The sequence below is a fragment of the Lampetra planeri genome, chromosome 3, assembly GCF_965212315.1.
Source record: "Lampetra planeri chromosome 3, kcLamPlan1.2.h2, whole genome shotgun sequence".
Taxonomy (NCBI): Eukaryota; Metazoa; Chordata; class Hyperoartia; order Petromyzontiformes; family Petromyzontidae; genus Lampetra; species Lampetra planeri.
Genome location: NC_136109.1, coordinates 19,550,831 through 19,563,591, shown reverse-complemented (window position 1 = coordinate 19,563,591; position 12,761 = coordinate 19,550,831). Strand labels below are relative to the sequence as shown.

General features: G+C 46.1%; 1 protein-coding gene across 2 annotated transcripts; it reads right to left on the bottom strand.

Moving 5' to 3' along the window:
* Window positions 1-1,609: 1,609 nt before the first annotated feature.
* On the bottom strand, window positions 1,610-6,272 carry LOC144739967 (cytochrome c oxidase assembly factor 7-like). 2 transcript variants are annotated; one of them, XM_078622864.1, is made up of 4 exons: window positions 6,094-6,272; window positions 3,926-4,066; window positions 2,944-3,262; window positions 1,610-2,649 (listed from the first exon to the last, which is right to left on the bottom strand). In XM_078622864.1, the coding sequence occupies exons 1-4, from the start codon at window positions 6,191-6,193 to the stop codon at window positions 2,478-2,480; spliced, it is 732 nt and encodes a 243-aa protein (XP_078478990.1). In that variant the 5' UTR covers window positions 6,194-6,272; the 3' UTR covers window positions 1,610-2,477. The 2 variants fall into 2 exon arrangements, with proteins under 2 accessions (XP_078478990.1, XP_078478982.1); XM_078622856.1 differs by lacking the exon at window positions 6,094-6,272 and adding an exon at window positions 5,792-5,937.
* Window positions 6,273-12,761: the final 6,489 nt, after the last annotated feature.

Sequence of the window (12,761 nt, the reverse complement as noted above, 5' to 3'; positions counted from 1 at the left end):
AACCTTGCAATCCAATCCACCTGCGTGGGACCATCCCCTGTACACCCAAAACTGTTTATTTTTTAATTCACCATCTATCTAACCAGGAGAGTCCATTGAGATTCCTGGATCTAGTTAAGTTCAGTTACATGTATTTAACCAGTCGAGAACATTCGAACGCGTGGATCTTCGTGGACGTGCTGTCTAGCCCTCCAGACGTGTTTTTTTCGATATGCCACGTTGCTTAATGGGCCTAAGTACCCACCGAGACTGCAAGTCTCTTTTAAAAGTATCAAGGATCTGGAAATCCAATGTGACCTCGAGTCTCAAGATTCTCCACCTTGAACAACATTTCCTGGGTCTGTCCCCCAGCTCCTCTCCCCATCATCATCGTGGCTGTGCTGGTGGGTGGATCTTGTGATCGTGTCGTCGGTTCGGATTGACTGTTCCATCTGTATGCAGTGCCAGTGATTGATGCTCGTTTACGGCTTTCAATTAAAAAAAGCGTTCACATCAAGGGGTTGGCTGTTCTCAGTCTTTGGCAACTGTGTGCGAGTGAGGGGAACGGAGAGTGAATTGCTTCATTGAACTCTATACGTGAATGGCCTTTTTTCACTCCACTACTGATGTGTGCCTCCGCACACGATGTGGGTCATGGAGGTTGTTTTTTTAACCATACTTCACCACGCTGGTCAGTTAAGGTTGAAGGCACAAGAGCACAGATGTGGGAGCCCAACAATCGATGTTGCTGCACGACCCGTCTGCTCACTATGGAACCCTGCGGCCCGGTGACAACCTGCGTGCTCGTCGTGGTTGCCATTCCAAGCACTATCCAGGCTCCAGTCTGATGATTTTCTGCGACTGGATGTATTCCAGGTGATTTGATCGCAGACCGCATTGAACAATAAACCATACAATACCAGGGTTTGATTCCTGGCTATGAAAAGGGCAAATAGAATTGGTGACTAACCTGAGCCTCCCCGAGGATGACTTAGCCATAAAGGCTGTGTTAGCATTAAATGAAAGCACACGACAAACAGATCTTACAAGGATGTGTTCAAAAGTGGAGTGATTCAGCATATTCTCAGGGAGCTCTTGACTGAAACTTTAAAACACATTCCTGCGGAGGGAGCTGGTAGGAACGTTGGGTTGCTCGGTCAATGGCCAGGGTCAACGGCGGCGTGGTGTATTCCGCAAATATGGCCGACTGTGAGGACGGGCACAAGCCGGCGTGAGTAGGTTAAACGTTGAGTTTTATAAGGGCACCACGGGGTGGCCAGCCCCTCCCCACCGAGCCGCACCCCCACCCAGCCCCTCCCCACCCAGCCCCTCCACACCCTCCCCACCTAGCCCCTCCCTCCCCACCCAGCCCCTCCCTGCACAACAGACAGACGGACACAATAATCCCCTGTGGGCTGGTGTAACCAGGAGGTTCCTACCAGTATTGTTTTCTCATGAAGATTCACTCATGATAGATTTCCCAGGAAACGCACAAGCTAGCAGTGTAGCTACACGAGCTGATTTTTTTGGGGTTCCATCTCTTTTGAACAAGGGCTGGCTCACAGCACTGGCCTCCTGTCTGCGACCAAATCCCACTAATGTGCTTTCACACATAACCAAAAACGCGTGCTGAGAGAACAATCACGTGTTCTTTATTTCTCCAGACAAAATTCCCAACAATAATAATCAGACTTAAAGCTTTCGTGACTGCAGGAATTAATATTTTTGAGTCTTTAGGTAAAGTCATGTAGATAGGTTCAAAGAAAACAAAAATAACCAAAAACGACGACGTTTCGATGGTAACATAATCGTCATCTCCTGATGACGATTGATATAGTTTCATGTGCATCACATGGGTACATCCTGATGATTGCTTGCGTTGCGATGGAAACGTCGTAGTTTTTAGTTATTTTCTTTGAACCTATCTACGTGACTTCACCAAAAGACCCAAGAATAATCTGTTCAAAACATATACTATAAAGACCAGCCCGTCCGTGCAGAGGTCACCAAACATCAGCATTGCTTCCCTGCTTCTGTCAGATCCAATGCAGGGTGCAGCATCTCATCTGGCTTTAGGTCTTCCTCTTGTTACAGTTAACGCAATCCTTCAGGGACCGCTCTTACAGGCTCATCATCACCACCGCCTGGCACTAGATCTTCCTCTTGGCCCCAAATTTTGGATTCTGTCAGATAAATCTGTCAGCCTGAGTAAGTCTGAAACCACCAAGTGCCGTGTGTTCTGTATTCAAGCTGGACACGTGATACACATGATTCATAGTTTCATGTGCATCACATGGGTACATGCATATCACACGGGTTCGTACTTGTGGAGTATTGTGTACCATCACATACCATGTTGTGGCGTATCGGTGTTGTGTATTCAGTGCCCACGTGTACTGCGTTTCCCTTGCTAGTGCCAATCCTGGTCAGTGAGATGGAAGGCGAAAGCTCAAGTGTCCATTATTTTATCATATCTCGTGTCTCGTAAGCGTAAGACCTCAGTGAGCCGCCCGGGCGAGCAGCGTGGCTCGCTCCCTGAGCTCCCGTGCCCTCTCAGGGTCGGGTTTGACTCCATCCCCCAGGTGAAGCATCCGCCCGGCGTTAATGCAGCCCCACGGGTGACCCAGGTGGCAGGCGCGCTCCGCATACAGCAAGGCGCGCGGCATGTCCCTGCAAACAGCGTGGATGCATCAACATCGTCATCACCGACAAAATTATAAGCACAGACTCATTAGCAATTTACTGACATAGAGAACTTCATAACCTCATAGGGACACATACACTCACACAAATACTTATCGACTAACATAGACTTCAAGACTCACACAAAGATCCGTAAACTCTCACCGACACCTAAATACTCGCGTAACAAATACAGGGATCCACATATGCACACACAGAAACATGAATGTCTGCTTACATAACATGTAATGTATTGCCAGTTGACCAAGGCCTCCGTCTCACCTGCTCTCCGCCTGCATGAGCATGACGCTGAGCTGGAGGCAGCTGGAGGCGACCTCACCGGCACACGCCAACTCAAACGCGCGGCGAGCAACCTCCGGACGGGCCTGCCCACCAGGGAAGCCTCTGCCTTGCCTGGCCATCTCGCCAAGGTTGTTGCAGCCCTCAGGGGACGGGGTGAAAGTGGTGGAGCCTGGGGACGCGGCAACGGAGGCTGGGGACGCGGCAACGGAGGCTGGGGATGCCGGGTCGGGGGTCACCGCCCCCAGGCAAGACCTCGAGAAGAGTTCAACGGCACGAGCCAAATCCACCACCACTCCTCCTGGAGACAGGTCACACGCCAGGCACACATTAGCCAGGAATCATGAGCCTACTGCCCTATACACCAGGGGTGGGGAATTCACGGTGCACGAGCCTTACCTGGCCTGCGATTTATTTTCACATGGCCCGCGGCCATATGAGGTCTGTCATTTTGACAGTAGTAGTTGCAGTATTAGTGTTGTAGGTGGTAGCAGTATTAATGTTGCAGGTGGTGTAGTGTTCTAAGTGGCGGTAGTGTTAGATTATAGGAATTGCTGTAGTGTTTGTGTTAATTCTAGATTTGAAGCTTTCGTGACTGCAAGGATTCATACTGTTAGGTTTTTTCGGTAAAGTCACGTAGGTAAAAAATAAAATTAAAAGTTAACAAAAGTAATAATGGAAATAAAATAATAAATCACGACGTTTCGGAGGCAACACAAGTCTTCGTCATCAGGTGGGACCGTCACAGCTAAAATTGATGCAGTAATTTTAGCTGTGACGGTCCCACCTGATGACGGAGACTTGTGTTGCCTCCGAAACGTCGTGATTTATTATTTTATTTCCATTATTACTTTAATTAACTTTTAATTTAATTTTTTACCTACGTGACTTTACCGAAAAAACCTAACAGTAAGTGTTTGTGTTGTTTAGGAGTTAGTGCTGTAGGTGGTGTGGCCGTGCTCACCCCTGCCCAGCGCGTGGTACGTCCCCAGCTTGGCACAGCTCTTCGTGAAGCCATTCTTCTCACAATTCAGCTGCAGGAGTTTGGCTGCCGCTGGGAAGTCTCGCTCGACGCTGTGTAGGAACTCAGCCAGACGATGGCAGCCTGTGGGTGGGAGAGAGAGTCCTTTAAGGGTGTGTCTTACAAAAGCTGTCTCAGGGGGTTCATAATCCACCACCGAGCCATTATCTGAGTTCTTTTCAAAGCCAAGGTGTTCCTTTTTTCAACCAAGCAATGGACAGCACTTATCTGCAATTGGGAACCTGAGGCAGTGGATTCAATTCTGCATTTATTTGGCACACTCACAGTTGGACAAATACTGATTACTTCCCACAAAGTGGTACAACAGTGAGATTGTATTACGTGATAAAACATTACCAGAGAAGTCAGCCAAGGAGACATGATTTGTACGAAAATTGTAACACAGTAATGTTAGAAATATTATTCGAACATTGGATTGGAGAAACAATGGCACAATAATAAATGGATCAAATATTAACCATCTCAGATTCGCGTGTGACATCATCATTATAGCATCCAATGACAATGAACTACAGGAAATGTGTAGGAATACCTGAACAAAGCTAAAAAGTGGGACGCAAGATAACAAGCAAAACAAAAGTGACGCTCAACAAGTTCACGAAATGAAGGGACACAGTGATGGGAGTGATGGGAGTGATGGCTTGAAGAGACCACCCAGCAGCAGACCATGATTGATGATGATGGCCAGTCAAACCCCTGAGATTTAAACTTGTGATGTTTCGCATTCGAGACGAACTGTCCACAATGGGCCATGTCGATGACATTGAGCCAGCAACACGGCGGCGTCACGTGGCTTTCTTTCCCAGTCGTGGTTGGATCAACTTGTGTCGAGTTTGATTCCTCTGCCCAGCCACCGAGGACTGCGCTGAACAAAGCCCACCATCACCATACTCTTGGGTTTTTTCGATAAAGTGACGTAGGTAAAAATAAATAATAAAAATAATAGAAATAAAATGTTATTTATATTATTATTTCTATCATTTTTAAGATTTAGTTTTAATAAAAAAAAAAATAATACAAATAATACAAATAAAATAATTGTATTTATATTATTTCTATTAAATAATAGAAATAAAAAATGTTATTTATATTATTTCTATAATTTTATTATTTATTTTTATTTTTACCTACGTGACTTTACCGAAAAAACCTAAAAGTATGAATCCTTGCAGACACGAAAGCTTCAAATCTAGAACCCATCATCACCCTTTAATAGATGTGACAGTCCACTTGCGTGTCCAGGCTAGTCGTAGCGCCAGGGCTAATGTCTGTGTTAGCGATAGTAGCGAGAGACATAAGGCCGTGGCGAGTGTCTACGCGAGGAATAGCGTTCGGGACAGTGTTAGAGTTATCGGGACATGTCGTGTTCGTTTTAGATAGAGAGGTGGAGTTGGTTTGAAGCGTTAAGGTTTGAGAAAGGGATTCGTGACCTCTGGTTCCTATTAGAAGGGTGTCATGGTACCCGTGTCATGGTCCCCGTGTGAGTGGGGGACCCGTACCCCCTGGTTCTCGCTCCTGTATACACGGAAACCCGTGTCATGGTACCCGTGTCATGGTTCCCGTGTCATGGTTCCCGTGTGAGTACCCTCTGGTTCTCGCTCCCGTAGACACTGGTCCCCGTGTGAGTGGGGTACCCGTACCCTCTGGTTCTCGTTGCCGTAGACACTGGTCCCCGTGTGAGTGGGGGACCCGTACTCTCTGGTTCTCGCTGCCGTAGACACTGGTCCCCGTGTGAGTGGGGGACCCGTACCCTCTGGTTCTCGCTGCCGTAGACACTGGTCCCCGTACCCTCTGGTTCTCGCTGCCGTACACACTGGTATCCGTGTGAGTGTGGTCCCCGCGTGAGTGTGGTCCCCGTACCCTCTGGTTCTCGCTGCCGTACACACTGGTATCCGTGTGAGTGTGGTAGTCGTGTCATGGTCCCCGTGTGAGTGTGGTACCCGTACCCTCTGGTTCTCGCTCCCGCAGACACTGGTAGCCGTGTGAGTGTGGTCCCCGCGTGAGTGTGGTCCCCGTACCCTCTGGTTCTCGCTGCCGTACACACTGGTATCCGTGTGAGTGTGGTCCCCGTGTGAGTGTGGTACCCGTACCCTCTGGTTCTCGCTCCCGCAGACACTGGTAGCTGTACTCGGTGCGGATTCCGCTGAGAAACTCGCGGACCTCTGCTTCGTTCGTGAAGTCGACGGACATCGCGGATCGATTCCCGATAAAGAGAGCGATTACTTCAAGACGATTACCTACACATCGATTCCTCGCTGAGAGGTTACCGGGTGACGATTCCTTCCCCCCCCCTCCTACTCCACTGCCGGCGATTCTGATCACTTTGGAGCGTTGATCGATTCCTTATTTTCTATTTGGCCATTGGACTCACGTATCGTGAGCTAAAATAAATCGCCCGATGTGAAATAGATTAATCGATTAATCCAAGTGTTTCGTCCATAAGCCATAGCTGGGCTGGTGGGTTGTGCGTCATGTCAGCATTCTGTGCAGAGATGGATTTTTAAGGATGCGTAGCGGCAGCTCTTTGATGCTCTCCACGACGACGACGTCACGATGATTATTGAGTTACGGATTATAATCGATTATTTTGCATAACTTCAAATGTGAATCGATTCCTACCAGTGTTCTTAACACGAAAATCACGGAAGAATCGATTACCTCGATTACCACAAAACAATTATTCGATTCTCCCCCCTTGAAAATGAATCCAGTGATGAATTGGATCGATTCTCATAGAATGTCAAGGATGAATCGATTCTCATTGTCCTCGAAACTTTAAAAATCGTGACCCGAAACAATGATGATGCACCCCTGTGGACACCGCACGGTTTACCCCGCGTTCTTGTACAGGGATGTTGAGTTTTCAGGTCCATACGGCGTTCAGCTGGCAAACACATTGTTCGTCTATTTGTGTTTCTCCCCTTGTGGTGGGACTTTGAAGGATGAACGTTGAGATGTATAAGGGCACGGGGGTGAGCAATGAGGTCTGAATTGGTCTGTAAGAATGTAGGGCACTGATCAGGGGCTCATCTTCTTGGTTCTTTTGGTAAAGTAACGTAGAATGGAAATAATAAAATAATAAAAATAAAGCATAATAAAATAAGAATTTTTCTTATTTAATTATTTCCATTCTACGTGACTTTACCGAAATAACCAAGAAGATGAATCCCTGCAGTCACGAAAGCTTTAAATCGAAATTTGATCGGGGGCTGACAGCTATGAATAAATCAGTCGATGTCGGTGTAATTAGAGTGTGGGTTTGTTGACGACAAACTCCGCTTCTTGAGTTTTAAGCTCACTGCGAGGTTTCCTCAATGTTGGGCAATTCTAAAGTATAAAACAAACACATAATTTCAACACATTTGTCAAGAGCACACTGTGACCTTCAAAATATAAATATAGAAGAGGCGACGTTTCAGGCAATAGCCCGTTCCAGCAAATATAATGGTGCCATTGCCCAAAATGTCGCAAAAGACTTTTAACATTTAAGGATGTAAACACAAATTGTGATTGAGCACGCAGAAGCATCACCAGACAATTTAATGTTCACTTCGTTTTTTTTCGATTTAAAGCTTTCGCGACTGCAGGGATTCATCTTCTTGGTTCTTTCGGTAAAGTCACGTAGAAGGGAAATAATAAAATAATACAAATACAACTATTAAATTCTCACGACGTTTCGATTGCAACACAAGCAGTCATCATCAGGTGTGAAAACCACAGGAAGAAACCACAGCAAAAAAATTTTCAGAGAATTCGAAATTTATTTATTTATTTCTCTTCTCCGTGACTTTACCGAAAGAACGAATAATATGTTAACTTCGTGTTAAATTATTTCATGTCAAACTATCTGCGCCCTTTAAATTCCCGCTGAGGGTGGTGTACAGGCAGGGCCTAACCGCACCTCTGTTTCCCCCAGTTGTGTAAGAACGTGCACATCTATAATTGTATACGAGCGTTTCACAAGCACTCAGGCCTGGTGCATTATTCAACAAAGAATCCTACTACACTTCCTGAAGAACTGCATTGGGGTCCTCTTCACCAAATACATGAGAGCCAATGTGATCGACTTACACGCAGCATGACAAGTTCAGTTTCCACCCTGAGATGGAGCAAATAAATTAGTCTCCTTCAGATGACGACAGCTGAAGGAGACTTTCATCTAACAAATACAGTCCCATTTTTCGATTTAAAGGTTTCGTGACTGCAGTGATTCATCTTCTTGGTTTTTTCGGTAAAGTCACGTAGAATGGAAATAATAAAATAATAAAAATAAAACATAATAAAATAATTCTCACGACGTTTCGGCCACAACGCAAGCAGCCGTCCTCAGGTGGAGAACAGGTCTGTCGAGAAGACAGAGTCTGAAATACAGTCCCGTATCTTTGTCATTATCATGGCTGATATGATAATGACTCAACGAAAATCATCTGTTCTGTCATCTCTTATTTAGTAGCTACGACACACCTATGTTGTGCCCCGCGTCCTCTCACACATTTTTGGCAAATTAAATATTTAAAGTTTCTTCAAGGAGCACTCGAACGCTCTGGAGTGATTCGACAATGATCCATCCAGCTTCTTACACGAGCTGATTTCATTGCTCGTGATCTGTGGGTGGACGTCATCGCAGGCGCATTACTACCACTCACAGACACCCCCTTACAGCGACTTATCTTGCCAAAGCCCATATACGTTTCTTGAGTCAACACATTCCTGCGGAGGGAGCTGGTAGGAACGTTGGGTTGCTCGGTCAATGGCCAGGGTCAACGGCGGCGTGGTGTATTCCGCAAATATGCCCGACTGTGAGCGCGGGCACAAGCCGGCGTGAGTAGGTTAAACGTTGAGTTTTATAAGGGCACCACGGGGTGACCAGCCCCTCCCCACCCAGCCCCACCCCTCTCCACCCTCCCCACCCAGCCCCACCCCTCCCATCTCCCACCCTCCCGACCCAGCCCCTCCCCACCCAGCCCCTCCCCACCCTCCCCTCCCATCCCCACCCAGCCCCACCCTCCCCGCCCAGCCCCTCCCCACCCAGCCCCTCCCTCCCCACCCATCCCCTCCCTGCACGACGGACGGACACAATAATCCCCTGTGGGCTGGTGGAACCAGTGCGTTCCTACCAGTAAATATGTCTCTAGCCTGTGTATGTTCTCTTATACACGTGTTACTCTTTCTGTATTTCAGTGTAATTCCAAGCACGCGCCTGGCCTTACCTCATTGCGCTATTTGCAGCATTTCCTTGGTCAAAGTCTGTATTTCTGATCCACATGTCACAGTGTGTAATATGCACTGATCTTTAAGCAAATTTGTATTTCGCTTTTCGTTATACTATACCAGGGGTCGGCAACCTGCGGCTCCGGAGCCGCATGCGGCTCTTTTGAACCTTGACCGCGGCTCCGCGGCGGATGCTAGCGAGGGGAGGAGGCGCACTGTGACACCTGCTCTGGCGTTGCCGCTGCTGACAGGTCGCCGCTCCGCTCCACACTGCCCGCCCGGTGACAGGCAATAACGTTGCCGTTGCTTTGTCACATGTTTGGAAGAAGTAAAAACCTTCCTGGGCAGCAAAGAGCTCACCTTTGCTGAGTTGGAACAGCCAGAGTGGCTGGAAAAATTACATTTTATGGTAGACATGACAGCACATCTAAACACGCTAAATACAACCCTTCAGGGGAAAGGAGGCACAGCCCTGCACATGCTGGAGGAGGTTTTGGCATTCGAGCGCAAGTTGACAGTGTTTGTCAAAGATTTACAGAGAGGTACACTGTCTCACTTTCCCTCTTTGAGAGAGTTCAAACAAAGTCATGATACGATACATTTGGAATATTTCAAGTCTGCAATCACCACAATGCAAAGTTCGTTTGGGAAACGATTCTGTGAGTTCAGAGAGGAAAAAACGATATTATCCTTCCCTGTCACTCCCCTGGCGATCGATCCATCCCTATTGAATATGACTGCATTTGCAGGTGTAAGTCAACTTGATCTTGAGATGGAACTGGCCGATATAGCCGACAAAGATATATGGGTGTCCAAGTTCAAATGCTTGACCGCTACTCTTGAGGATGTTGCCCGTCAGAAGGCCATTCTGGCTCAGAATCATAAATGGAGTGATATTGAAAACCTTCCCAAACAGGACAAACTTGTATTCGAAACATGGAATGCCATCCCCAACACTTATATAAACATGAAAAAGTATGCATTTGGAGTCCTGTCGATCTTCGGCTCCACATATGTATGTGAGCAGGTCTTCTCCAACATGAACTATATTAAAAACAAACATCGATCACGCCTCACAGATGACAGCTTGCAAGCCTGTGTGAAAATGAAGGTGACGTCTTACAGCCCTGATGTGCAGACACTGTGCACTGAGGTTCAGGAGCAAAAATCCCATTAACCAGGTAATTTAGCTATTAATTTGCAAAAATATATTTTACATTGTTAAGTGAAAAAGTCCTTTTTTATTCAGATTGACAGCTGACTGCACGATCCTGTATATAGCAATAAGGTAAGAAACAATATATGCAGTGTTATATTTGTTTTAAATGTTGCAATGGTTTTGCGGCTCCCAGTTTATTTTTTCCTTCGGAAACGGGTCCAAGTGGCTCTTTATGTCTTAAAGGTTGCAGACCCCTGTACTATACCGTTACCACGGCGAGATGCTGCACAGTCCAATGCAGATTTGTCTAGCCGTCTTCAATGCGTCCACTTCTCAAGACGCTGTACTGAAACAAAGGACACCTTTATGGTGTACAGCCAGTCAGGCATCGGTCTCTATATGAGTCTATGGTTCCCCGTGTGGGCATACTGTGCTCTATGTGAGTATAAGGGCCACCTCTGTGAGTCTCCGGGACTTCTGTGGGTGATAGAGTCAATACAATACAATGTACAATGCAGAAACAGAAACAGTGGGCATATTTAATTCATAGAGAGAGATAGACAGTCATATTATAGAGGGAAAAATGAAGATGTTGAGGTTGTACTTAACGGGGGGGGGAGGCAGGAAGTCGATAGCACGGTTGGATGGGGGAAAGGTGCTCCAGACAATAGCAGACAAAGCTATTGCAGATGTTTGAAATTTGGCAAGCAGAGCTCTTAACCCTCCCTTGAAAAAGAGAATAATAATGTACTCTCAATGGGATTAAATACAGGACTCTCGTATTTTTTATACGTTAAACTTCTTTCGCACCGTACTTAGCCAACCAGAATCGGGAATGCTTTAAACTGAACATCAATATGTCTGAAGCTGTATATATGGTTTATTTACATACGTCTGTGACAGTTTTTACACAGTTTTTATGATTTGTATATAAGCGCTATTTATTATCCTCTTTGCAGTCAGTCCTGGCATGGGAATCATGTAAATAATTTTAGTTTGTGCTCTTGTTAATTTGTACATTCCGACCCTGAACTGGTCTTGAACTGCCACCACTACCGACGGTGGTTGCAGTTAAATGGGCCTTCCCAGCTAACTGGGCCTTACCAGCTGAAATAAAGTCACAGTCTGAATTTGAGTTACGTTTATAAATCAGAGGTGGGGAGCATTTTACTTACTGAGGGCCGAATAAGGACTCACACAGACACACCCTAGTCACTTCTGTCACTGCAAGATGCCCCTTAAAGTGGCAGTATTGGCTGCGAACGTACACATTTAAAAACACAGTGCTCTTGCCAGATCAAAAACATCCGCCTCTAGTGCCCGATTAGTGCGCCTAAGATGCTTCTAGTGATAGCTAAATATTGTGTGGGCCGTTGCGAAGACTGACGTGGGCGGGATGAGCAGTGTGAAATTTGGTCGCATATAGCCCACAGCCCCAAGTGTCTCCCACTCCTGCTATAATAGTGCAACTGATAAGGCTCGCAATATGTCATAGACATACATGGAAATGACCGAGGTGCAGAGCCAATATCAGTGCAAGGCGATAGAGGTGGGGGCCTTTAAGTGTCTCTTCAAAATAGGTGAGGATTGAAAGCTGCTGTCCAGCGTTGAAGACGACGACATAGAAACATGATCGAGATATCTCAACCCTGCCTTGACAGACACATTTATAGTGACAATGTGCTCTCGCCGGGATCAAATAAGGACTCTCTCTGGATCAGGGTTGCCACTTCTGAGGTAAAACAAATATCTCAATTGGGACATATTGTAGGGAGAATATCTCACAATACCGGAGGAGGGGAGAACTACATGCAAATGACAGAACCCGGGACTTTTAATTTTTAATATCCTGGGGAGACTCACAGATTTCCCAGGACAATTATTTAAAAAAACAGGACATCCTGGGAAAACCAGCACAGTTCGTAAACATTATCTGAATATTATCGCTAAAAACATATTTTCGTAGAAAAGTACGTCACACTTTTTATTTATTAAAGGGTCTGTCACTAAAAAAAATATTAGGTAAATATTCATAAGCCAATTTTAAAACTGGTCATCAGAAAATATTATTTACATGTAGTTCTCAGCAGGCCCCATGGTGTAAAAGGTCAGCCACCAACTCCTATAATCCAGTTTAACACGTAGGCTTTCGCGACCAATATTATTCATAATCAACGTTTTTGGGTTTAGATCGCGTTATTTATAAATGTGTCGTAACCCTCCACCACCCGACACGGCCAATCAGTAAAAAAGTGTCAATTGCCCGATGATGCTGGATGCAATCACCAGCGAAACGTCGTACTCAAATTGTAAATGTTGTGGTTTCGCGCTTCAACACACCGGTGGGCTAAAGTAGTGAACTATTTGTCTTTTGTCAACGTGACACTT